Source organism: Oratosquilla oratoria, chromosome 17, assembly GCF_046742065.1.
Source record: "Oratosquilla oratoria isolate Oo_2021 chromosome 17, ASM4674206v1, whole genome shotgun sequence".
NCBI classification, from domain to species: Eukaryota; Metazoa; Arthropoda; class Malacostraca; order Stomatopoda; family Squillidae; genus Oratosquilla; species Oratosquilla oratoria.
The window spans coordinates 27,874,481-27,898,737 of NC_134793.1; the positions used below are offsets into that span (position 1 = coordinate 27,874,481).

General features: G+C 36.7%; 1 protein-coding gene across 1 annotated transcript in view; it reads left to right on the top strand.

Moving 5' to 3' along the window:
• LOC143034562 (uncharacterized) overlaps positions 1–24,257 on the top strand; it is a 34,524-nt gene that overhangs the window by 307 nt on the left and 9,960 nt on the right. The window contains exon 2 of the mRNA XM_076200795.1: positions 18,966–19,148. Coding sequence (XP_076056910.1) covers positions 18,966–19,148 — 183 coding nt within the window. The remainder of the gene's footprint in view (positions 1–18,965; positions 19,149–24,257) is intronic.

Below are 24,257 nucleotides of genomic sequence, written 5' to 3' on the forward strand. Positions count from 1 at the left end.
GAACAACAGACAACAGTTGAGATTGAAATTATAGTTTAGTTGACTTAAACATATAAGTACATAATTATATGTACAAACACAGGACTCCAATAGATTTAGATGGTGAACACTGGTATTATAATTATTCCAGTATCACGCAAGCATATTTTTTACCTTTAGTGTTTGCATTTTAAAGATTATTATTTCTATGGAATTGTTACATTGATTAGGTAAGGATAAGATTATTAGGGGCTATTGGACAAAATAAATTTCAGGTTAAATATCCATATTTACATGATTCAAAATCTTACCTAATTGCAAATTATCAAATTTGCCAATGTGATCATGTTTATGGACATTCACATTGCTTTCACAAATTGGAAAAAAATAATAATGTTTTTTGAAATCTAAATTAAGATTGATGTCATAACTATAAGCACACTATTTTTAGTGTCCTCTTTTGTGTTATGATAATGATAACCTAGTCTAGCTTAAATTAATCAAACCAAACAATGTAACCCCTTCATACATGATATTGACTGCATAAGTTTTGTGTTGTCACCGTTTTGGGGAATTTAGCATTAATCATAGAGACCAGAGCCATAATTAATTTATGGAGAATAATCTCTATGCAAATGAGAATTCGGATCTTTTTGAACTCCAAGTTTTCCATTCTACTATCCTCAAATCTCTTCTGTGGACCACCTCAATGATTCCACATTTATAGCATGATAGTTTCTAAAGATGCAAGCACTGGATATCACAGGTGAAATATCACTACATAATCTAACCAAACCTAAGACATTATTTATCATTATTAAAGCCCTGTATGGGGTATTGACTGCATAAGGCTTTTGTTAGATACACGCAAAAACAAGCGCGGCACCACCATCACGCTGGTACCGTATACGCCTTATTTTGCGACCCGTTGCATTTTGTTTGGTTTAGTTTGAATGCTTTGAGCATTCAGTGTATGCACAGGATATTCAAATTATCTTGTTGTGCAAGTGTATGCCTGATTCTTCAAAAGCAAACAAATATTCACTGATTCAAATGCAAATTTGGTTATCAACCTCGGCAAATTAGTTTTTTGAGTAAAAATATTAAGGTAAGGCACAAAGAAAACAATATTTTAATGTAAGAAAACTGTTTTTTAACCTATTTTCTCCCAGATATGAGCAGCTCAAGATCGTTGGCTATTATACACTTGGTGATTTGTTGACCCAAAAACCTTCACATGCCAAGTTGCATGTGCGCTGAATGGCCTACCGGCTCCAGCGCTTGGCCTTCAAGCCAAAAATTCCATAAATCAATCAATCAACCAAGTTGCATGTCAATTGGGCCAGTGGTTTGGATTTTATTGATTATTTCTAAATTGACAACAGTTGCCATGACAACATGATAGGTGTTAGTAAGAATGGTATAAGAAGAATTTTATGGGTCAATAAATCACCTGAGCATGTCATTAACATTGCAGAACTTTCTTCTTATACCATTCTTACTAACATCTATCATGTTGCCATGGCAACTGTTGTCAATTTAGAAATAATAAATAAAATCAAAACCACTGGCCCAATTGACATGCAACTTGGCATGTGAAGGTTTTTGGGTCAACAAATCACCAAGTGTATAACACCAACGATCTTGAGTTGCTCATATCTGGGAGAAAATAGGTTAAAAAAACAGTTTTCTTACATTGAAATATTGGTTTCTTGGGGCCTTACCTTAATATTTTTACTCTGAAAACTAATTTGCCAAGGTTGATAACCAAATTTGCATTTGAATCGGTGAATATTTGTTTGCTTTTGAAGAATTGGGCTTTATGATAAAACCTTCACATGCCAAGTTGCATGTCAATTGGGCCAGTGGTTTGGATTTTATTGATTATTTCTAAATTGACAATTTCTAAATTGACAACAGTTGCCATGGCAACATAATAGGTGTTAGTAAGAATAGTATAAGAAGAAGGTTCTGCAATGTTATTGACATGCTCAGGTAATTTATTGACCCATAAAACCTTCACATGCCAAGTTGCATGTCAATTGGGCCAGTGGTTTGGATTTTATCTATTATTTTTAAATTGACAATAGTTGCCATGGCAACATGATAGGTGTTAGTAAGAATGGCATAAGAAGAAGGTCCTGCAATGTTAATGACATGCTCAGGTGATTTGTTGACCCATAAAACCTTCACATGCCAAGTTGCATGTCAATTGGGCCAGTGGTTTGGATTTTATTGATGATAATCTGAAAATCAACAGCTTCATGGTTGCCATGAAAAGGCAAATATGACATGATGGAGATGTCTCACATTGTTTTTGACATGCTCATGTGATTTGTTGATCCATAAAACCCTAGTATTCCAAATTTTGATAAAATTGTACCAGTGCTGTAGAGGTAATGTGTATTTCTTTACCGAAATCTTTACAAATACCCTCAATTCTAATATTTTGTAATGGTAAAGTCTAGCCAAAAATTTGGGCTAAAAAGATAATTAAAAAAATTGTATGTCTCTTTTTTTCAAGCTTTTTCAAAAATTTTAAAAGCATTTTGTTTCTAATAAAATTGCCTTTCATATGCAATAATAATTTAAGGGTAAAAAAAGAATTAAAATTTTGTGCCCATACCTACTTTTGTAGTGAATAGGGTATTTTTTTTTTAAGAGGTGCATACCTATGTGTGATATAGCTTTAGAAAAGTAGATATTGATTCTGTAAATTGTGATGCATCAACATAATGTACATTTTGCTTGGTGAAAATGAATAACAGAAATAGTCGCTAAAAGCAATACCGGATATAATAACAAACGGAGCTACAGTGACCGCTGGAGACACTATTATTGATAGAAGTGGAGGTTGAAGAAGTGTAAGAATTTACCTGGTTGTATTATATGGGAAGGGGAGCTGTGCTCTTGGTGACCCGTTTTTGTATCTTGCAAGGTCAAGTTTATCCTTAAATTCTTGTATTATTTGCGCACACTATTTCTGTGTGGGAAGCTGTTCTTTTTCAGGTCTCTTCTGTAGTTATCCTTTTTGAGTTTCATTGCATGTCCTCTTGTTTTTCCTCTGTCCCACTTTAATAAGTCCTCTCTATCAAGGCATTCTTTTCCTTTCATAATTCTGTAGATGGTTAGTAGGTCCCCTTGTTCTCTTTTTTGTTCTAGGGTTGGCAAATCCAGTTCGACCAGTCTTTGTTCATATATCAGGTTTGAAAGTGTTGGGACCAACTTTGTCATTGCTCCTTGTATTCTTTCTAATTTATATTCTTTTTTGTACTGGGTGACAATATCAGTGCTGCATATTCCAGTTTTGGCCTTATCAGTGTTTGTAATATTTTCTTGATCATTTCCTTATACAGGTATTTAAAGGCCACCTTTATTGATCTCAACAAATTGTATGTTTCTCCGACTATTTTATTTATATGTTTATCTGGCGACATGTCTTTAGTGATGATTACTCCTAGGTCCCTTTCAGAATTTACTTTCTTTACTTTTCCACCAATATTATACTGTCCTGTTATTCTCTTCTTGCTTTTTCCAAATTCAATTATACTGCACTTCTTGATCTTAAATTCTACCTCCCATCTCTTGCTCCACTCTTTAATAATTATGCGTCATCCACAAAGCAGTTTGTGTAACTTTCAATGCCTTTGTCCATGTCATGTAAATGTGATGGCAACCCTGTGTCATGGACTAACCTTTGTATTTGAGTTGATGTATCAAATCTCAGCCATGATTTGAACAGTTCCTTCACTCCAGTAGCTAGTATTCTTACTTGCCTTTTAAAGGCGTTTTCTTGCTTTACAAGTGAAAAAAAAGGGTTAGGTGTAAAACTATGTAATTTACATGATATGAAAAAGTGTTATAACTTAACACTAAGTTGGAGGGTATGAACAGAATGCAAGGGAGTCAGAGATGCCAATGCCTGTGTCCCTTCCTTTTATGCCAGGGGTGCACAACACCAGTGCCAACAGCAAGTGCCAGGTTGTTATATCAATAAGCCTACCCTATTCCTAGTAGTAGAGCTTGTGTTAGGATTAGAAATGGAGAGAGTGAATGGTTTGAGGTAAAGGTGGGATTTCGTCAGGGATGTGTTATGTCGCCCTGGCTCTTCAATCTTTACATGGATGGGGTGGTGTGAGAGGTGAATGCAAGGGTAGTGGGTCAGGGGTTGGAGATGATTAAAGAAAATGGAGAAAAGTGGGAGGTGACCCAGTTGTTGTTTGCTGACGACACTGCGCTTGTAGCAGGATCAGAGGAGAGATTGAGGAAGTTAGTGACAGAGTTTGACAAGGTGTGTGAAAGAAGGAAGCTGAAGATAAATGTGGGCAAAAGTAAGGTGATGAGATGTACAAGGGGAGAGAGTGACAGCAGGCTGGAAGTGAGCATTAAGGGTAAAAGACTGGAGGAAGTGGATAGTTTTAAATACTTGAGTGCAAATGTGGCAGGAAAGGGAGGAGTGGTGGTGGAGGTAGAATGTAGATTGAGAGAAGCGAGTAAATGTCTTGGTGGATTAAAAAGTGTAATGAGAAATAGACATCTGGGAATGGATGCTAAGAGGAGGTTGTATGAAGGAGTGATTGTGCCAACAGCATTGTATGGGGCAGAAACATGGAACATGAGAGAGGAAGAGAGAAGGAGTTTGAATGTGTTTGAAATGAAATGTCTGAGAAGTATGATAGGGGTTATTAGGCTGGATAGAGTGAGAAATGAGGAGGTGAGGAGGAGAACAGGGGTGGAAAGGGAACTGGGAGATAGGGTTGATGAAAGAGTATTAGGATGGTTTGGACACATGGAAAGAATGAGTGAAGAAAGATTAGTAAAAGAGGTGTGGAAGGAGTGAATATGAGGGGGTGTCCTAGGATGAGATAGATGGATGGGGTGAAAGGGGCATTACAAAAGAGAGGAATGTCTGTGGAGGAAGGACGGGAGAGGACAGAAGATAGGGGTAAATGGAGAGGGGTTGTGTATAGATGATTCTGTGATGCATGAGGGAGAGTGGGTGGGGGATGGGGGGTGAGGAAATATGTATGAGAAAAAAAAATTGACGCATCCTGAAGGGATTTCTCCCCGTCTTCTCCTTTTCTGCATGGGGGAATGGAGAGGGAGGTCGCCGAATTTATGAAGCGGCCTTACTGTGGATGTGCTGTGTCTCGCGACACTGCTTCTGACCCAGGGCAGTGGACAGGATGTAGGGATGACCCATCATCCAGGAGGTGCCAAGATAAGAGGGAGGGAGGAGGGTGGAGGGGAGTGGAATATATAGGAAATGGAATGGGTGGGAGTGGTTTCTATGCCTTTTTCTTTTTGGCTACCCCTCTTGTAGGGGGAAAAAGCCTTTGGTATGTATTCCTATTTACCTGGCTTCACACAACCCATCCACTTTTTATTTTTGTGTGAAGAAGGCTTACATTTATCAATCATTACCTATCTAAATTAATTTAAAGTATAATTCTATATATGTATATATACTACTTTCATGTACCATTGTCATTTGGATGTCCCCTAATCTCTTCCATGGTAAGCCCCAGTATGTATTTCTCTGCCATCTGCACCGCAAAACTCCTGTAACTGGTCATTTATCATAAATTATTTATGTTTATAATCCTCCATCTTATTATCTAGCTTAAGATAACCTAGTAGTGGTCAAATTCAACATCCATATGCATTTTCATTAGGGATAGTGAGTAGATATGGCTCTTGATAGGATGTGGCTTATGGTGCCATATCCACGTCTCTTTGTGTCAGTGATGTGTCATGGAACGTAACACCTGATGACCTCTAAAATTACAGGTACTGCATTACCAAGTGCACATAAGGTTAGAGTAGACAAATTTATCATACTTTAATTTCTTTGACCTCTGCATCTATCAAAACAAAGATGGTGTCTCAAGCAGTTGCTGTGGCTCCGTTCATTAATGTATCACTTTTAGCAACTTTTTCTGTAATTGATTTCCACCAAGAAGAATATATATTATGTTGATGTATTATAATTTACTAAATATTTAATTTTATAATGTTATATTGCATAGGTGTGCATTTCTAAAATTTTACCTGCTTTAGGGACTAGTCTTGTAGTTTTGGTATTAACACTATGGGAGACATTCACCTTATGGTGAGAAGTGCATGTGAAGTTTCTCTGGTATGTTGGAATGGCTGTGGTTGTGAATGAAGTCTGAAATTGGTGTAATCAGTTCAGCCACACTGATTAGGTACAAGCATATATATGTGACGCTGAGTTACTGCACCTCTGATGTCTGCTGTTGTGGAGAGGGGTTGTAAAGTCATGAAAGTATTTTTTGCACTGACCAGGGATCGAACCCTGACCTTCTGCATTCTGAGGCAGGAATGTTACCTACTGCTCCATGCAGCATAGTATTTACCTAGTTGTATTTATGAAACTAATTGTAGTATAAAGGAGAGGAGCAATGCTTTTGGGGGCCAGTCTTCTATTTTCCAATTTCTAGCCTCAGATTCATGTACAGTTCCAACTTGATCTGTATCCGTAATTTCCAATGATAATATTTACAGTTGAACTCATGTATTGTTCTGTCTGGGCTATACCACCTAAACTATTTCTATATAAAAAAACTATTTCTTCACATCCTTTACATGTGTAGTTTCTCTTAATTTCTCATGACCTCTTAAAGCCCTCCCGAATCAAGAGATCCCATCTCTCCCTTTATCAACCTAAATACAGTGATCATATCAACCCTTTCTCTTTGATCTTTCAGAGTTGGCAGACTCAGTGCTTTTAGTCTCTCCTTAAATGGTTTATGTGCTAGACATGGAACCAATTTGGTTGCTGCCTTTTATATTATCATGATCTTCCTTATATCCTTCACTCTGTGGGGACCATAACAGTGATGTAATCTAGTCTTGGACAGATCAGGATTTCTGTAAGCTTTTTCATCATCTCTTCATCCATATGGTAAAAAGCCACTTTAATTTTCTTTAGCAACCTATATGTCTCTCCTAGAATCTAGTGGATATCTGTTTTTTATCAAGATTCCCAAATCTTTCTCCTCTTGCTTGATTCACTTTCCAAGGAATAGTTTGAAGATGATGTTTTGCAGCTATTGTTCATTTCCAGTACTTTACATTATTTGATATTGAAATTAACTTTTCATTTGTGGCTCTATGTGAAAATATTGTCTAGATACTTTTGCAGTTCAGTCTCCTCAATGCTAAAGTTAGGTCTATATAGGACACCAATGATAAGTTTCTTATTCTTGTCTATAATTTCTGCCCAAATAGATTCTGTGCGTTAACTGCTTTCCCCTCCTTTAATTGAATTGTTGATAATAATTTTGGCACCTTTTTGACGAAAAATGCTAATCCTCCCCCACTCCTGCCTACCCTATCCTTGTGAAAAAGTTTATATCCTACCTCAATTTCCGGAATGGAACAACCAAAGTAATGAAATTAAAGGAGCTTAGAAAAAAGTTATAGTTTGCATTCAAAGGAGTTTGTTCAGGGTGTGGCATGTATTTACCTAGTTGTATTTACCTAGTTGTATTTTGCGGGAAGGGGAGCTATGCTCGTGTTGTCCCGCCTTTGTATCTTGCAGTGTCTAGTTTGTTTTTAAACTCATGAATGGTTTTTGCGCATACTATTTCATTGTCCAGTTTGTTCCAAGTGTCCAAAACTCTATGAGGAAAACTGTTTTTCTTCAGTTCTCTTCTATAGCTATGTTTTTTTATTTTCTTTCCATGTCCTCTTGTGTTTCTTTTGTCCCAGTTAAGTAAGTTCTCACTATCGAGTACCTCTGTGCCTTTCATGATTCTGTAGATGGTCAATAGGTCACCTCTCTCTCTTCTTTGCTCCAGTGTCGGTAACTCCAGTTTAGCCAATCTCTCTTTGTATGATAGGTTTGCAAGTGCAGGTGCCATTTTTGTAGCTGCTCTTTGGATTCTTTCTATTTTCTTTATATTCTTTTTGGTACTGGGGGACCACAATGTCGCTGCATACTCTAATCTAGGCCTTATCAATGTAACCAATATTTTTTTCATCATGTCTTCGTCCAAGTATGTAAACGCCACTTTTATTGATCTTAGCAAATTGTAAGTCTCCCCGACAATTTTGTTAATCTGTATATCATAGGACAAGTCGTTCGTGATAATTACTCCCAAATCTTTTTCGGATCCTACTTTCTTTACTTCTTTGGTTCCAATTGTATATTTTCCTGATATTCTGTTTTTGCTTTTTCCAAACTCCATTATGCTACACTTCTTAGTATTAAAGTCCACTTCCCATTTCTGACTCCAGTTCCATACCCTATTTAGGTCTTCTTGCAGTGCTTCACAGTCCTCATCAGTTTCTATTTTCCTTAGCAGTTTGGCGTCATCGGCAAAGAAGCTCATGTAGCAGTTCACGTCCTCATCCATGTCATTCATATAGATAGCAAACATTATTGGTGCCAGCACAGATCCTTGCGGTACTCCACTGATCACCTCTTTCCAGTCTGAATATTTTTCTCTGAGCACTACTCTCATCTTTCTACCAGTCAGAAAGTCCTCTATCCATTTTAGTAGGTTTCCCTGTATTCCTCCTATGTGTTCCAGTTTTTTTAGTAGTTTTCTGTGTGGTACTTTGTCAAAGGCTTTTTGCAAGTCTAGGAATGCACAATCAGCCCATCCATTTCTTTCTTGCACTATGTCTATTAGTCTTGAGTAAAAGCATATTAAGTTTGTGGAGCATGATCTTCCTTGTCTGAATCCGAATTGTCTTGGGTTTAATATGTCATTGTCTTCCAGATGTTTTACCCATCTATTCTTGATTATTTTCTCACAAATTTTGGCAATGGTGCTTGTTAGTGATACTGGCCTATAGTTGGTGGGTTCTTCTTTGTTTCCTCCTTTGTGTATTGGTACAATGTTAGCGTTTTTCCAGTCCTCGGGTATCTTTCCTTCTTTGAGTGAGCTGTTTATTAAGATGTGTATTTTGTCTGTTAGTTCTTCTTTGCACTCCTTTAGAATCCAATTTGCAATACCGTCCGGGCCATGTGATTTTCTGACATCCAGCCTTGATAAATGTTCTGATATTTCCTTTAGTGATGCTGTAAACTCATTCATGAGGGGAGATTTCTTGTTTTTGTCTATGTCACAATTCGGTATTTTCTCTCTGGTGAAAACAGATTTAAAGTGATTGTTCATGACTTCGGCCATCTCTAAATCTTCTGTGTATTCTATGTTTCCTTGGCATAGTTTCACCAATTCCTGTTTGTTTTTAAGTTTACCATTCACATACCGATAGAATAGTTTGGGTTGCTCTTTGCATTTGTCTATAATATCCTTCTCATGGTTCCTTTTCTCCTCTCTTCTCACATTAACATACTCATTTCTATAGTTAACATAAATTTGCCATTTGCTTTGTTTTTTGTCTTTTCTCCACTTTTTCCAAGCTTTGTCCCTTCTGTCTTTTGCCTCACTGCATCTTTTGTTGAACCAACATTTAATGTACTCTCTCTCTCGCTTTTGTCTTGGTACATGCCTGTTTACCCCTTCATTGTAGTTTTCCATCAATATATTCCATTTCTCTTCCACTGCTGTTTCTTCCCTGTAAAATATTTCCCAGTTTGCATTCCGGAAGAATGTCTTTAGTTTTGTAAAGTCTGTTTTGTTGTACCTCAGTCTTCCTTTCCTATGCTTTTCGTTCCTCTCTATGTCTATTTCTTCCTTTAGTATAGTTTCGATGAGTACATGGTCACTCTTTCCAATTGGTGTCTCATACTGGACTTTATGCACTATTTCAGGCTCTGTTGTAAATATTAGATCTAGTTTCGATGGCTCTTCATTATTTCTGTACCTTGTGTTTTCATGGACCCATTGGGTCATTGTGTACTCCATGGTCATATCTAGCAGTACATTGCCCCACGAGTCATCTCCTCCTTGCACTGTCATGCTGTCCCAACAAATTTCTTTGCAATTGAAGTCCCCCATAACTACCAGATTACCCTTACCCATTAGTATCTCATTGAGTGATTTTCTTGTGTCATCTAGCATTTTTTTATGTTCAATTTCTTTCCAAGCGCTTGTTTTTGGAGGCACATAAGTCACCACAAACTTTCTACTTTTCATATTCTTGCCTTCGACTTTTATCATGATCAATTCAGCATTACCTTTGCCCTCTGCAATTTTTGTCACCTTTAGGTCTTTCTTGGCCAAGAACATGATTCCCCCTCCCTGTTTCTTGTCCCTGTTTTTTATCCAGTAGTTGTATAAACCTTGTCCGATAACAGTGGATGGTATTTCACCTCTTAGTTTAGTCTCTACAATTCCCATTATGTCTGGTTTTGCTTCTAACAGATAATCATTGAGTGTCATGCAAAACATGCCCCTCTCTTATTTCCCATCTATGTGTCATTTGAAATATTACTTTTATATTCTGTAGATAGCAAAGGAAACTGTATAGTACAATGAGTGTCATCACTTTTTATGATGATAACAATAATTACCCATCCCATCCCATCCCACCTATCTCATCTGTGACACCTCATCTGTGACAGCATGGGGGCAAAAAGCACTGCCTTGTGGCATAGAATTTGTCATTGTTTTAATCCTATAAAGTAATATTCACTGTACTATAGAGCTTCCTGTACTATATACAGAATATAAAAAGAAATAAAAATTTCCAATAGCACATAGGAAATAAGAGAGATATGTACTAAGGTTGATTTGGCAGAATGGCTAGTAATAAATCATGACATGTATTTTACCTACCTGGTAGTTGTATTTTACGGGAAGGGGAGCTATGCTCGTGGTGTCCCGTCTTCATATCTCATTTTATCTAAACTATTTTTAAATTCATGTATTGTTTTTGCACATACCACTTTCTCATCTAACTTGTTCCAAATGTCTATTACTCTGCGAGGAAAGCTGTTCTTTTTCATATTTCTTCTATAGCTGTCTTTCTTGATTTTCTTTCCGTGTCCTCTTGTATTTCTATCATCCCATTTTATTAGATCCTCTCTATCAATAGTTTCTATGCCTTTCATGATTCTATAAATAGTTATCAAATCTCCTCTCTCTCTTCTTTGCTCTAATATCTGTAGCTCAAGTTTTGCTAGTCTCTCTTCATATGATAGTTTTGAGAGTGTTGGTGCCAATTTTGTAATTGCTCTTTGTATTCTTTCAAGTTTTGTTATACATTTTTTTGTACTTGGTGACCACATCATTGCTGCATATTCCAATCTTGGTCTTATCAAAGTGATTAGTATTTTCTTCACCATTTCTTCATCCAGGTATGTAAATGCCACTTTGATTGTTCTTATTAAATTATAAGTTTCTCCAAAAATCTTGTTTATATGTTTCTCAGGTGACATATTATTCATAATAATGACTCCCAGGTCCTTCTCATTTTCTACTTTTTTTTTTATTCCTTCTCCCAATTTATATGATCCTACTATTCTTTTTTGCTTTTTCCAAATTCCATTATACTACACTTCTTAGTATTGAACTCCATCTCCCACTTCCTACTCCATTCCCATACTTTATTGAGATCACTCTGTAGTGACTCACAATCTTCTTCAGTGTTCACTTTTTTTTTTAACAGTTTTGCATCATCTGCAAAGAAGCTCATATAACTTTCAATTTTTTTCATCCATATTATTAATATATATAGCAAACATTATTGGGGCCAGAACTGTTCCTTGTGGAACACCACTTATTACTTCATCCCAATTAGAGTGTTTGTCTCTTATCACTACTCTCATTTTTCTTTCTTGCAAAAAGTCTTCCATCCATTTAAGCAGTTTGCCCTGTATTCCTCCTTCAGTTTCTAATTTCTTAAGCAACTTCTTATGTGGTACTTTGTCAAAAGGTTTTTTAGGTTTAGAAATGCACAGTCAGCCCATCCATCTTTCTTGTATTATATCTATTAGCCTTGAATAGAAACATATTAAATTGGTGATGCATGATCGTCCTTGTCTGAATCCAAATTGTCTTGGATTTAGCACATTGTTTTTTTCTAAATACCTTACCCATCTACTTTTGATAATTCTTTCACAAATTTTTGCTATTGTACTTGTTAGAGAGACTGGTCTATAGTTGGTAGGGTCTTCTTTATTTCCCCCTTTATATATAGGTACTATATTTGCTCTTTTCCAATCTTTTGGAACTTTTCCTTCTTTCAAGGAACTGTTTATTATGCTATGTATTTTTTCTGCCAGTTCATTCCTGCATTCTTTCAGAATCCAGTTTGCTATTTCATCTGGTCTGTGTGATTTTCTGACATCAAGATTACTCAAATGCTTCATTATTTCCTTCTTTGTTACTTCTATTTCTTTCATAGGGGGGACTTTCTCTTCCCATTCGATCTCTCCAGGTTGTATGTTCTCCCTTGTAAACACCGATTTAAAATGCTTGTTCATAATTTCTGCCATTTCTATTTCCTCAGTGTATTCAACTCCTTGTCATAATTTCTCTAATTCTTGTTTGTTTTTCAGTTTGTTGTTTACAAATCTGTAAAATAATTTTGGTTGATCTATACATTTTTCTATGACATCTTTTTCATATTTTCTCTTTTCCTCTCTGCACACTTGTACACATTCATTTCTATCACTAGTATATATTTTCCCATTTTTCAAGTCTTTTGTCTTTTTTCAATTTTTGTCCAAGCTTTATCTCTTTTGTCATAAAGTGTGCAAGGATGGTGCGTGGAACAAGAAGGACAGGGGGAAATAGAAGAAAGGGTAGTGAATGGTGGGATAAGGAAACAAAGAAGGTTGTAGAAGAGAAGAAGCGAGCTTTCACAGATTGGTTACAAAATAGGATGAGGGAGTCATATGAGAGGTACAAAGAAAAGAAAAGAGAAGTAAAACAAAAGGTAAAGGAAGCAAAGAGGAGAGCAGATGTGAAATGGGGTAAGAGTATGACAAAATTTTGAAAGTAATGAAAAGATGTTTTGGAAAGAAATTAAGAGAGGAAGAGGAGGCAAATCAAGTAGAGAAGAAAAGGTAAAAGGTGCAGATGGAGAGATGATAATGGAAGAGAAGGCAGTAAGGGGAAGATGGGCAGAATATTTTAGGGAGTTGCTAAATGTGAAGGAGGATAGGGAGGGAAAGATAGCTGCAGTGGGAAATGCGAAGAAAATGAGAGTGATGAGTGAGGAGAATGGAGGAGAAATAAGGAAGGATGAGGTGAAGGCAGTTGTTAAGATGATGAAAGCAGGTAAGGCACCTGGTCTGGATGGATGCCATGCAGAATGTCTGAAAAAGGGAGGTACAGTGATGGTGGACTGGCTGGTGAGGTTATTTAATGTTTGCTGGAGAGAAGGTAGAGTGCTGGGGGACTGGAGGAGTGCCTGTATAGTTCCATTTTACGATGGAAAAGGGGACAAGTGTGAATGTAGTAGTTTCAGAGGGATTAGCTTGTTAAGTGTAGTTGGGAAGGCTTATGGGAGGATCTTGATTGAGAGGATTAGGAGAGGAACAGAAGGAGTAATGGGTGAGGAACAGTGTGGATTTAGGACAGGTAGAGGTTGTGTAGATCAGATCTTTGTGGTAAGACAGATATGTGAGAAAGCTATAGGAAAGGGGAAAGATGTTTTTTGGGCTTTTGTGGATGAAAAGGCTTATGATAGGGTAGACAGAAAGGCACTGTGGGAGGTTATGCAGATATACAGGATAGGAGGAAAGCTTCTGGGAGCTGTCAAGAGTTTTTATGAGAGTAGTAGAGCTTGTGTCAGAATTGGAAATGGAGAGAGTGAGTGGTTTTAGGTAAAGGTGGGACTTCGTGAAGGATGCGTTATGTTGCCCTGGCTGTTCACCTTATACTTGGATGGGGTGGTGCGAGAGGTAAATGCAAGGGTAGTGGACAAGGGATTGGAGATGGTTAAAGAAAATGGAGAAAAGTGGGAGGTGAGCCAGCTGTTGTTTGCAGACGACACTGTGCTTGTGGCAGGATCGGAGGAGGGATTGAGGAAGCTGGTGGCAGAGTTTGGGAGAGTATGTGATAGAAGAAAGCTAAAGATAAATGTGGGTAAAAGTAAGGTGATGAGATGTACAAGGGGTGAAAGTGGCAGTAGACTGGAAGTGAGCATTAACCCCTTCCATACGGTGCCGCACACGTAGGCGTCATGGACTTAGATCTCGGTGGCAGCAACCAATGCCAGCCGTACGACGTGTCGTAATAATACTCGCATCATAAAATATAGTCACCGCTTATATCGATCGTTCTCTCTTCACCCGTGAATTTTGATAACCATAGAAAATGCGATTACAAAAGAATTAGAAAGAATGTCATTATGGAGGGGCGACTACAATAAATATAATCAAGACGCCGATATGGCAGCCTCGCGAATACACTCGCTCCCCATGACGCCTACGTGTGCGGCACCATATGGAAGGGGTTAAGGGACGGCGACTGGAGGAAGTGGATAGTTTTAGATACTTGGGTGCAAATGTGGCAGGAAAAGGTGGAGTTAAAGTGGAGGTAGAATGTAGATTGAGAGAAGCGAGTAAATGCCTTGGTGGATTAAAGAGTGTAATGAGGAATAGACATTTGGGAATGGATGCTAAGAGGAGACTGTATGAAGGAGTGATTGTGCCAACAGCACTGTATGGGGCAGAAACATGGAACATAAGAAAAGAAGAGAGAAGGTGTTTGAATGTGTTTAAGATGAGGTGTCTGAGAAGTATGATGGGGGTTACTAGGCTAGATAGAGTGAGAAATGAGGAGGTGAGGAGGAGAACAGGGGTGGAAAAGAAGCTGGGAGATAGGGTTGATGAAAGAGTATTAGGATGGTTTGGACACATGGAAAGAATGAGTGAAGAAAGACTAGTAAAAGAGGTGTAGAAGGCAGATGTGGAGGGAGTGAACATGAGGGACGTCCTAGGATGAGGTGGATGGATGGGGTGAAGGGGGCTTTGGGGAAGAGGGGAATGTCTGTTGAGGAAGGACGGGAGAGGACAGAAGACAAGGGTGAATGGAGAATGGTTGTATATAGATGATGATGTGATTGCATGAGGTGGAATGGGCGGTGGGGTGGGGGGTGAGGTAGTATGTGTGAGCAAAATTTGACGCAGCCCGAAGGAATTTCTCCCCATCCTCTCCTTTTATGCAATGGGGGGGATGGAGAGGGAGGGTCGCCGATTTAATGAAGCGGCCTTGCTGTGGATGTGCTGTGTCTTGCGACACTGCTTCTGACCCAGGGCAGTGGACAAAGTGCAGGGATGACCCGTCATCCAGGAGGTGCTTAGATAGGGAGGGTGGAGGGGTGTGGAGTGTATTCAGGGATGGAATGGGTGGAAATGATATTATGCCTTTCCCTTTTTGGCTACTTCCCTTGTAAGGGGGAAAAAGCTTTGATATATGTATGTATGTCTTTTAACTCCTTACAACTTTTGTTGTACCAGCACTTTACATATTCTTTTTCTTGCTCTTGTCTTAGGACATACTTTTCCACTCCTTTTTTATAAACTTTTGTCAAAATATTCCATTTCTCTTCCACTGTTGTTTCTTCTTTGTATATTCCTTCCCAGTTTTCTTTTTGAAAGAATTCTCTTATTTTATCAAAGTTTGTTTTTTCATACATCATTCTTCCTTTTCTATATTGTTCATTTCTTTTCATGTATTTTTCCTCATTTAGTTCCAGTTCAATCAATATGTGGTCACTTTTACTTATTGGTGTTTTATATTCAATCTTTTCCATTATTCTAGGTTCAGATGTGATTATTAGATCTAGTCTCGATGGTTCTTCTTCATTTCTATACCTAGTGTTCTCCTGTATCCACTGTGTCATTGTATGGTCAATAATCATCTCAAGTAGAACATTTCCCCATGAGCCATCTCCACCCTTTACTGTCATCTCTTCCCAGCAGACTTCTTTGCAATTAAAGTTGCCCATCATAACTATTCTTCCTCCATCTTCCATTATCTTATTTAATGTTATTCTTGTGTCTTCTAACATACTTTTATGTTCACTCTTCCCACGAGGCTGTTTTTGGAGACACATAATTTATCACAAACTTTCTGCTCTTCTTATCTCTGTCTTCCACTTCAATCATAATCATCTCTACTGTATTCTTTCCATATGTGACACACCTCACGTTTATATCCTTCTTAGTCAGGAACATAACTCCACCCCCTTGTTTTGTCTTTCTGTTTCTAATCCAATAATTATATGCATCATGTCCTACACTGTTGGGTGGTAGTGGGCCTTTTAATTTTGTTTCTACAATTCCCATTATGTCTGGTTCTTTTTCCTTCAGATAATTATAATCATTCAGCTCGTTCAATCCTGTTATTAATCCATCTATATTTGTGTAAGACACCCTTAGTTTTCTGCCACTTCCATTGTATTCTCTGTTTCCCTTTTGTTTTTCTCTAGTATGTCGTATTTCCTTACGTTCATATTCACTACTCTCCAATAGAATTTCTCTTTTTCTGACTCTTCTCTTCACGTTTTTTTCCTTAGCTTCATGTCTTTTCATTTTTTCCTCCTCTTTTTCCTCTTTATTCATTTCTCTTTTTATCCATACCTTTTTATATTGTTCACTTGTTGCTAGTTTCCCTGTTTTTGCTAAGATATTCTCTGCCATCATTTGTGACCTGAATTTAATCTTAATTGGTCTGGTCTTATCTGTACTATACTTTCCGAGTCTATACATCTCTTCAATTTGTTTCATGATTTCAGGTTCATCTTCCTGAACTAATTCTAGTAAACTGCTTACTTTTTCTTTTTCCTCATTGATTCTTGTGGTTCTATTTAGGTTATGTTTCTCTTCCATTCCTAATATAATTATACATTTCTTTTTATCTGCTAAGTCTCATACTATATTCTCCTTCTGTCTCATCACTTTAATAACTGAGTCTTCAGTTTGTTCTTTCATTTGCTGTTTGATTATGGCAGTAAATGCAGCTTTATTGTTTTCTTGGATTTTTTTTCAAACCCTGTGCTTCTTTTGCTATGGCCTCTTTGTTGTCTTTATTATTCCTCTTTAATTCTTCATTCTCCTCTTTTACTTCTTTTAACTGCCTTTTTAATTCTTTTATTTCATTAGTTAAGTTTTTGTTCACCTTCTCTAATTCTTCCAATTTTTCAACTCTGCACAATCTTTGATATGTTACCTAACCCAATCTCCCAATGTTCAATAATTTGTTCAAGTTTTTCCTCTAGTTTTGCTAATCGGGGGAGGTTGGTATCTGCCCCCCCCCTCATTAAATCCCTGGAAATTATTATCCTCACCTTCCATTGTGCTGCTCTTATCTATATTTCTAATCTTTACATTTTTGTTAATCCCTTCCCCAAAATCATCGGTCCTTCTCTTGTTTACAAGACGCCTGGCCTCCTGGACCAAGTCTTCCCCTTCCTCATTTCCTTCCATTTCCCTCAGTAATCCCTCCCCTTCTCCTTTTTACTCACTTTCCCACTACACCACGAGCTATCCCCTTCCCTGTAAATACAATAAGGTAATTCCTTTGCATTGAGATCCACGAAAATTTCACTTTTTCTTCAGAACTCCAATCTTCGCCGTCCATCTGACGAAAGTGTGTGTGTGTATTTACCTAGTTGTATTTTACGGGAAGGGGAGCTATGCTCGTGGTGTCCCGTCTTCATATCTCATTTTATCTAAACTATTTTTAAATTCTGTGTGTGTGTGTGTGTAACTGAAGGCAGAGGAAGTATGCAAGGAATAATGGAAGAATTTTACTGCCTTAACATTTTGACCCTTAGGGTCTTGATCACAAAGCTTAACAATTAAGTACAACCTGGACATTTTATATACAGTCATGTCATCTCACAGGGTGTCTAGGAAAGGTCATTGTGCTTGGAACATTTGTCCATTTTTTTTTTTTTTTTTCTTTTTAAATACCAATAAACTTGTAGCTCTTGCCAAGCATATAAAGCCTTCTCTATGGTTGATATTATTAGCATTAATATATGCTGAATTAAGAAAAACTAGAAGCAACATATATTAATGCTAATAACATCAACCATAGAGAAGGTTTTTTTATGCTTGGCAAGAGCTACAAGTTTATTGGTAGCTGAAGAAAACAAACGGACAAATGTTCCAAGGCACAACAACTTTTCCTAGACACCCTGTGAGATGACATGATTGTGTATAAAATGTCCAGGTTGTACTTAATTGTTAAGCTTTGTGATCAAGACCCTAAGGGTCGAAACGTTAAGGCAGTAAAATTCTTCCATTATTCCTCGTATACTTCCTCTGCCTTCAGTTACATTTGTCATAGTTAAAATCAATATATATATAATTTTACTGTACTTTAAAGTTTAATATTGTATGGTTACTTTTTATTGAAAAATGCTTATTGCACTTACATTGCCAAATTTCATATATATATATATATATATATATAATATATATATATATATATATATATATATATATATATATATATATATATATATATATATATATATATATATATTTATACACACATACATTTTACCATTATTACATAATAAATAAGTTTCAGTGGGCCACCAGTTACCCATGGACCTTATGCCAATGGTCAACCATGCCTATTGGTAAATCTGGCCCTGGCTGCACCTCCCGTTGTAGGTAAGAGGGATGTTGGGTTTTGAAAATGGGCAGCTCCACTGACCTTCCTGTAGGACCACCATAAACAGGTACCCATCATTGGTCCCAAGTCATTATCTATATCTTCAGTAACTAAATTAGCTACTTGTTAGTAACTAAATTAGTAATTACATTAGTTACAAGCCAAAACTTTCCTTAGAAATTGGATCATGTTCACCATTGTGACCATTGCAACATTTTAATATTGTAACCCATTAAGAGGTTTACCAAAGTTTGCTTCCTCACCATTGATCATATGAATTAAGTAGGGGCTACTATGCTCAAAAAATACTTCACAGTACCAAAATATTGTATGTAAAACATGATTGTTTTATTTGATTTTTTTTTTTTAGAAAACATTGAATGTGTGCCAGTGGTATACTGCCTCACCAGAGTTTTTTCACCATGTACATGTTTATCCTTTTTTAATGGAATTGACTTTCAGAATCGGATACTTCTAGCAAAAGCAAGTAGAGCAACTCCTGGTATTGAGCTTGAAGAAAGAAACTGGCAGTATGAGTTTTATCAAAAAGATAAGGGGAAAATTTATGACAAGAAACCTTTCAAGATGACCATAGAGAAGGGAAAAATGTACAGATGGTGTACTTGTGGAAACAGTAAGACACAAGTAAGTAGTATTCATACCCAGGCTGCATTGAAATGAAATGAGCATACATTCTTCTCTGACTTATTTTCAAAGACATACATATTTACCTAATTGCATTTACCCAATTGTAGTATACAGGAAAGGAGGAATGCACATTGTGTCCCATCTTAATTGCATTTACCCAATTGTAGTATACAGGAAAGGAGGAATGCATGTTGTGTCCCATCTCCTTCTTTCAAATTTATTTTACCTAGCCTCCAATTCCTTTACAATTACAACTTTATTTATATCCTTAATTTCCAATTATCATATTTACATTGGATTTCATGTATTGTTGAAGCTTGGGCTATATCGCCTAAGCTATTCCAAATATGCATCAATATGGAAAACTATTTCTTCACATCTTTTAGACATGTAGTCTTTCTTAATTTGTTCCCATGACCTCTTAAATACCTCTTTTCTGTCGGTGCAATCTATCCCTTTTACACATACACATCAGAGCCTGAAATTGTGGATAAAGTTGAATACAAGACACCAATTGGGAAGAGTGATCACATATTACTTGAGCTTGAACTAAAAGAGGAAACATGTATGGGGAGAAATGAGAAACACAGAAAAGGAAGACTGATGTATAACAAAATGAATTTAGGGAAACTTAGTAAATTCTTTCAAAAAGCGAGTTGGGAAAAATTCTTTTATAAAGAAGCACAGGTGGAAGAGAAATAGACAATTTTAAAAGAAATCTATAATGAAGCAATGAATAAATATGTACCAAAAAAAAAACAGGAGAAGATGCACATTAAGTGCTGGTATAACAAAAAATGTAGTGAGGCAAAAGATAGAAGAGACAAAGCTTGGAAAAGATTAAAAAAAACAAAAAAAAAAAAAAAAGGAAAGTGGCATATATATATGTGTGTGTGTATATATATATATATATATATATATATATATATATATATATATATATATATATATATATATATATATATATATATATATATATCACCGAAGAAATGAATATGTAAAAATATTCAGGGAAGAAAAAATAAAATGAAAAAGACATAATAGACAAATGTAAGGATCAACCTAAATTATTCTATAGATATGTGAATGGTAAACTAAAAAATAAACAGGAAATAGTAAAACTATGTCAAGGGAACATGGAATACACAGAGGATATAGAAATGGCTGAAATTATGAACAAACATTTCAAATCTGTGTTCACTAAAGAAAACATATACACAATTGGGATGAAGGAAGGGGAGAAAGATGCCCCCCAATGAGAGAAATAATTGTGACACAGAAAGAAGTAAGGGACCAAATAATGAACCTTGATGTCAGAAAATCACACAGCCCTGATGGAATTGCAAACTGGATACTAAAAGAATGTATAGATGAACTTATACTCTCACTCACTCCTCTGGAGCTACAGGCCCATTGAGGCCCCTGGCCACTAAACAAGATGCTTCCAGACACTGATCTGCTGCTAACATCTCTATATCGTTGGGGTCGACGATATAGAGATGTTTGATGAACTAATGGACAAAATATATAAGATAATAGATGGCTTACTCAAAGAAGGAAAGGTACTGAAAGACTGGAAAAATGCCAATATCATGCCAATATATAAAGGGAGAAACAAGGAAGACTCAGCAAACTATAGGCCAGTCTCACAAGTACAATAGCCAAAATTTGTGAGAAAGTTATCAAAAGTAAATGGACTAAACATCTGGAGGACAATATACTAAATCCAAGACAATTTGGATTTAGAGAGGGAAGATCATGTGCCACAAATTTGGTATGTTTCTATTCAAATTTAATAGATATAATGCAAGAAAGGGACACAGATGGGCAGATTGTCATTTCCAAGACTTACAAAAGGCAATTGATAAAGTACCACACAAAAGATTATTAAGAAAACTCGAAACAACAAGAGGTATACAAGAAAAAATATTGAAATGGATGGAAGATTTCATGCATTGAAGAAAAATGAAAGTGGTGATCAAAGATAAAAACTCTTCTTGGGAAGAAATGAAAAGTGGAGTCCCATAGGGTTCAGTAGTGGCTCCAATAATGTTTGCTATATATGTAAATGACATGGATGAAAATGTAGAATGTTGCATGAACTTCATTGCAGATGATGCAAAACTAGTAAAGTACGGAAAATATTGTGAATTGCCAAAGAGATATCTGAACAAGGTCTGGGAATGGAGTCAGAAGTGGGAAGTGGACTTCAACATTAAGAAATGTATACAGTAAGATTCCTTTTATCAGACCTTAGTGGGACATACCCTAGATCAGATGTTTGGAAAAGTTGGATAATTGGATGTACACTAAAAGAATAGATAAAAAAAAACTCATTGGCTTGAGACATTTTCACTTAACTACAAAGTAATGTTGTAACACATTTGTAAAATTCAACAAGAAATCACTGTGTTGGATAAGAAGAAATGAAATAGAGTGGGGATCTTTTAATGCTTTCTTTGAACAACTCAACAACTTAACCACTAATATAAAATTTAAAGTTGAATGGGAGGTGGATAATAGACTGCCATTTCTAGATATTCTATTAATACGACATCAGGATCATTTGTCTTTTACAGTGTACAGAGAACCCACACATACGGGGAGTTATGTACACTTTTTCAGCCACCATCCTGATAAAATTAAATATAGTGTTGCCTCAGGTCTTCCTGAGGGCACTCAGAGTATGTAGTCCACATTATTTGGAAATGGAGATAACAACCATCAGGAATCAGTTAAAAAAAATAGGGTATCCTGATTGGTTTTTAAATAGAGCCCTAAGCAAAGCCAAAACTAGTCATTTTGGATCCACTGCCCATTCCAGTAAGAATTTAGTTTGGGACAAAAACTGTATCAAATTGCCTTATAATAAGTCCTTAAATGATATCTCGCAATTTCTACCACAGAAAGACATAAACTTTGTTTTTAGTTTTCCCAATAATTTGTCTAAGAAAATAGTTAACCACTTCCATATGGTGCCGCCTACGTAGGCGGCATGAGGAGCAAGTAGGTACTCGCTGATGCCGAAGTCGCCATCTTGATTATATTTATTGTAGTCGTACCTACGTAATTTTCATTCTCTCTAAACTGGCTTCATCAGTTTTCTATGGTTATCAAAATACATGGGTGAAAGAGAACGGACAATTTAGCACTGACTTTATTTTTTATAGTGCAATTATTATGACGAGACATCGCACGTCAGGCAGCTAATGCTGCCAGACGTGCAATGTGCCCTGGAGGGAAGAGGTTAATGTACATCAAAGACCTAGAGAAGAAATACATCAAGGTGTTTATAAACTTCCATGCTCGAATTGTAATAATGTATATTGGGGACAAACAGGTAGAGATTTACACACCAGGATGAAAGAACACAAAAATTCAGTCAAATACAACCACTCCTCGTTTAACGTCGACAATTGGGACCAGCGCGCCGTCGTTAACCGAATTGGTCGTTAAGCGAAAGTGTATACATATACGTACATGTACTGTATGTACAATGTCCAGCAATACATGTATCTTTATTTTTCGTGTATTTTCCCTCTTTTATACAGTACATTAAAGCTTTATTTACTGTTTATTTACGGTGGTTAGGTTCCTGAAATTACCGTATATGACCAAATCCGCGTATGCTGACATTCCATATTGAATACCGGGGTATTTTTTTTAGTTTCGACCATGGGCGCAATATAGCAATAGAAAATTAATTATTAATTTATGTAAATTAAAATGTATCAACGTAATATGCAATTTTGTGGGCGGAAATGAAAGTAAAAAATACCATGCTACAAGAAAATATGCTAATGAACGAAGTCGGTAGCATAGGATCGGGACGCCATCTTGTCGTCTGCCAACGTCTCTCATGACCACAACAACGAGGACGAGTGTATACATATACGTACATGTACTGTATGTACAATGTCCAGCAATACATGTATCTTTATTTTCGTGTATTTTCCCTCTTTTATACAGTACATTAAAACTTTATTTATGGTGGTTAGGTTCCTGAAATTACCGTATATGACCAAATCCGCGTATGCTGACTTTCCATATTGAATACCGGGGTATTTTTTTAGTTTCGACCATGGGCGCAATATAGCAATAGAAAATTAATTATTAATTTTGTAAATTAAAATGTATCAACGTAATATGCAATTTTGTGGGCGGAAATGAAAGTAAAAAATACCATGCTACAAGAAAATATGCTAATGAACGAAGTCGGTAGCATAGGATCGGGACGCCATCTTGTCTGCCAACGTCTCTCACGACGACGACAACGAGGACGAGCCGGATGACATTTAATTTGCAGGTAATGATTTATCAAACACAGGTTAGTTTAGTTTAGGTTAGACGAATTTATCATCCTTTCATTTCTTCGACATCGGCATCTATCATAACAAACATGGTGTACCATTCGTCCGACATGACTTCGTTACTTACGAAATTTGTTTTAGCACCTTTTTTTTTCCGCTCACAAAATTGCATATTACGTTGATACATTATAATTTACAAAATTAATAATTAATTTTCTATTGCTATATTGCGCCCTTGGTCGAAACTAAAAATTTACCACTACCGGTATATACTGTACCCCAGGTAGTTTTTTCAGCTTGCAGGATGGTAATGTAGACCTAAGCTTCAGAACACTTTACCTCACAGGTAATATCCACCGTACAAGTTCATTTATAACATCATACAAATTTGCCTCAGCCAACTTAATTATCGTACACGACGTCGTAACTTCGGGAGATTTACGTTAAACGAATGTCATAAAGCCCGTCGTTACTCCGAGTTGTCGTTAACCGAGTAGGTCGTTAAACGAGGAGTACCTGCACAACAAAATTCCGCTGTCTTCCAACACGTAGACAAGGAAGGCCATCGTATGGATTGGAATGAGGCAAAAATTATTTCTAATTCAAAGTGTAGTTTTAAAAGGAAAATAATAGAATCATCCTTGATAAATAAATTTCCTAATTTTGATATTTCAAATGGACAATGGTCACCTAACTGCATTACTACCTGGGCAGTCAACAAATTATTACCATCTTTGGTGAAGGCGGGTGACTTGCCCCACAAAGCATTAGAAGCTACCTGAGTCCTACCCATGTT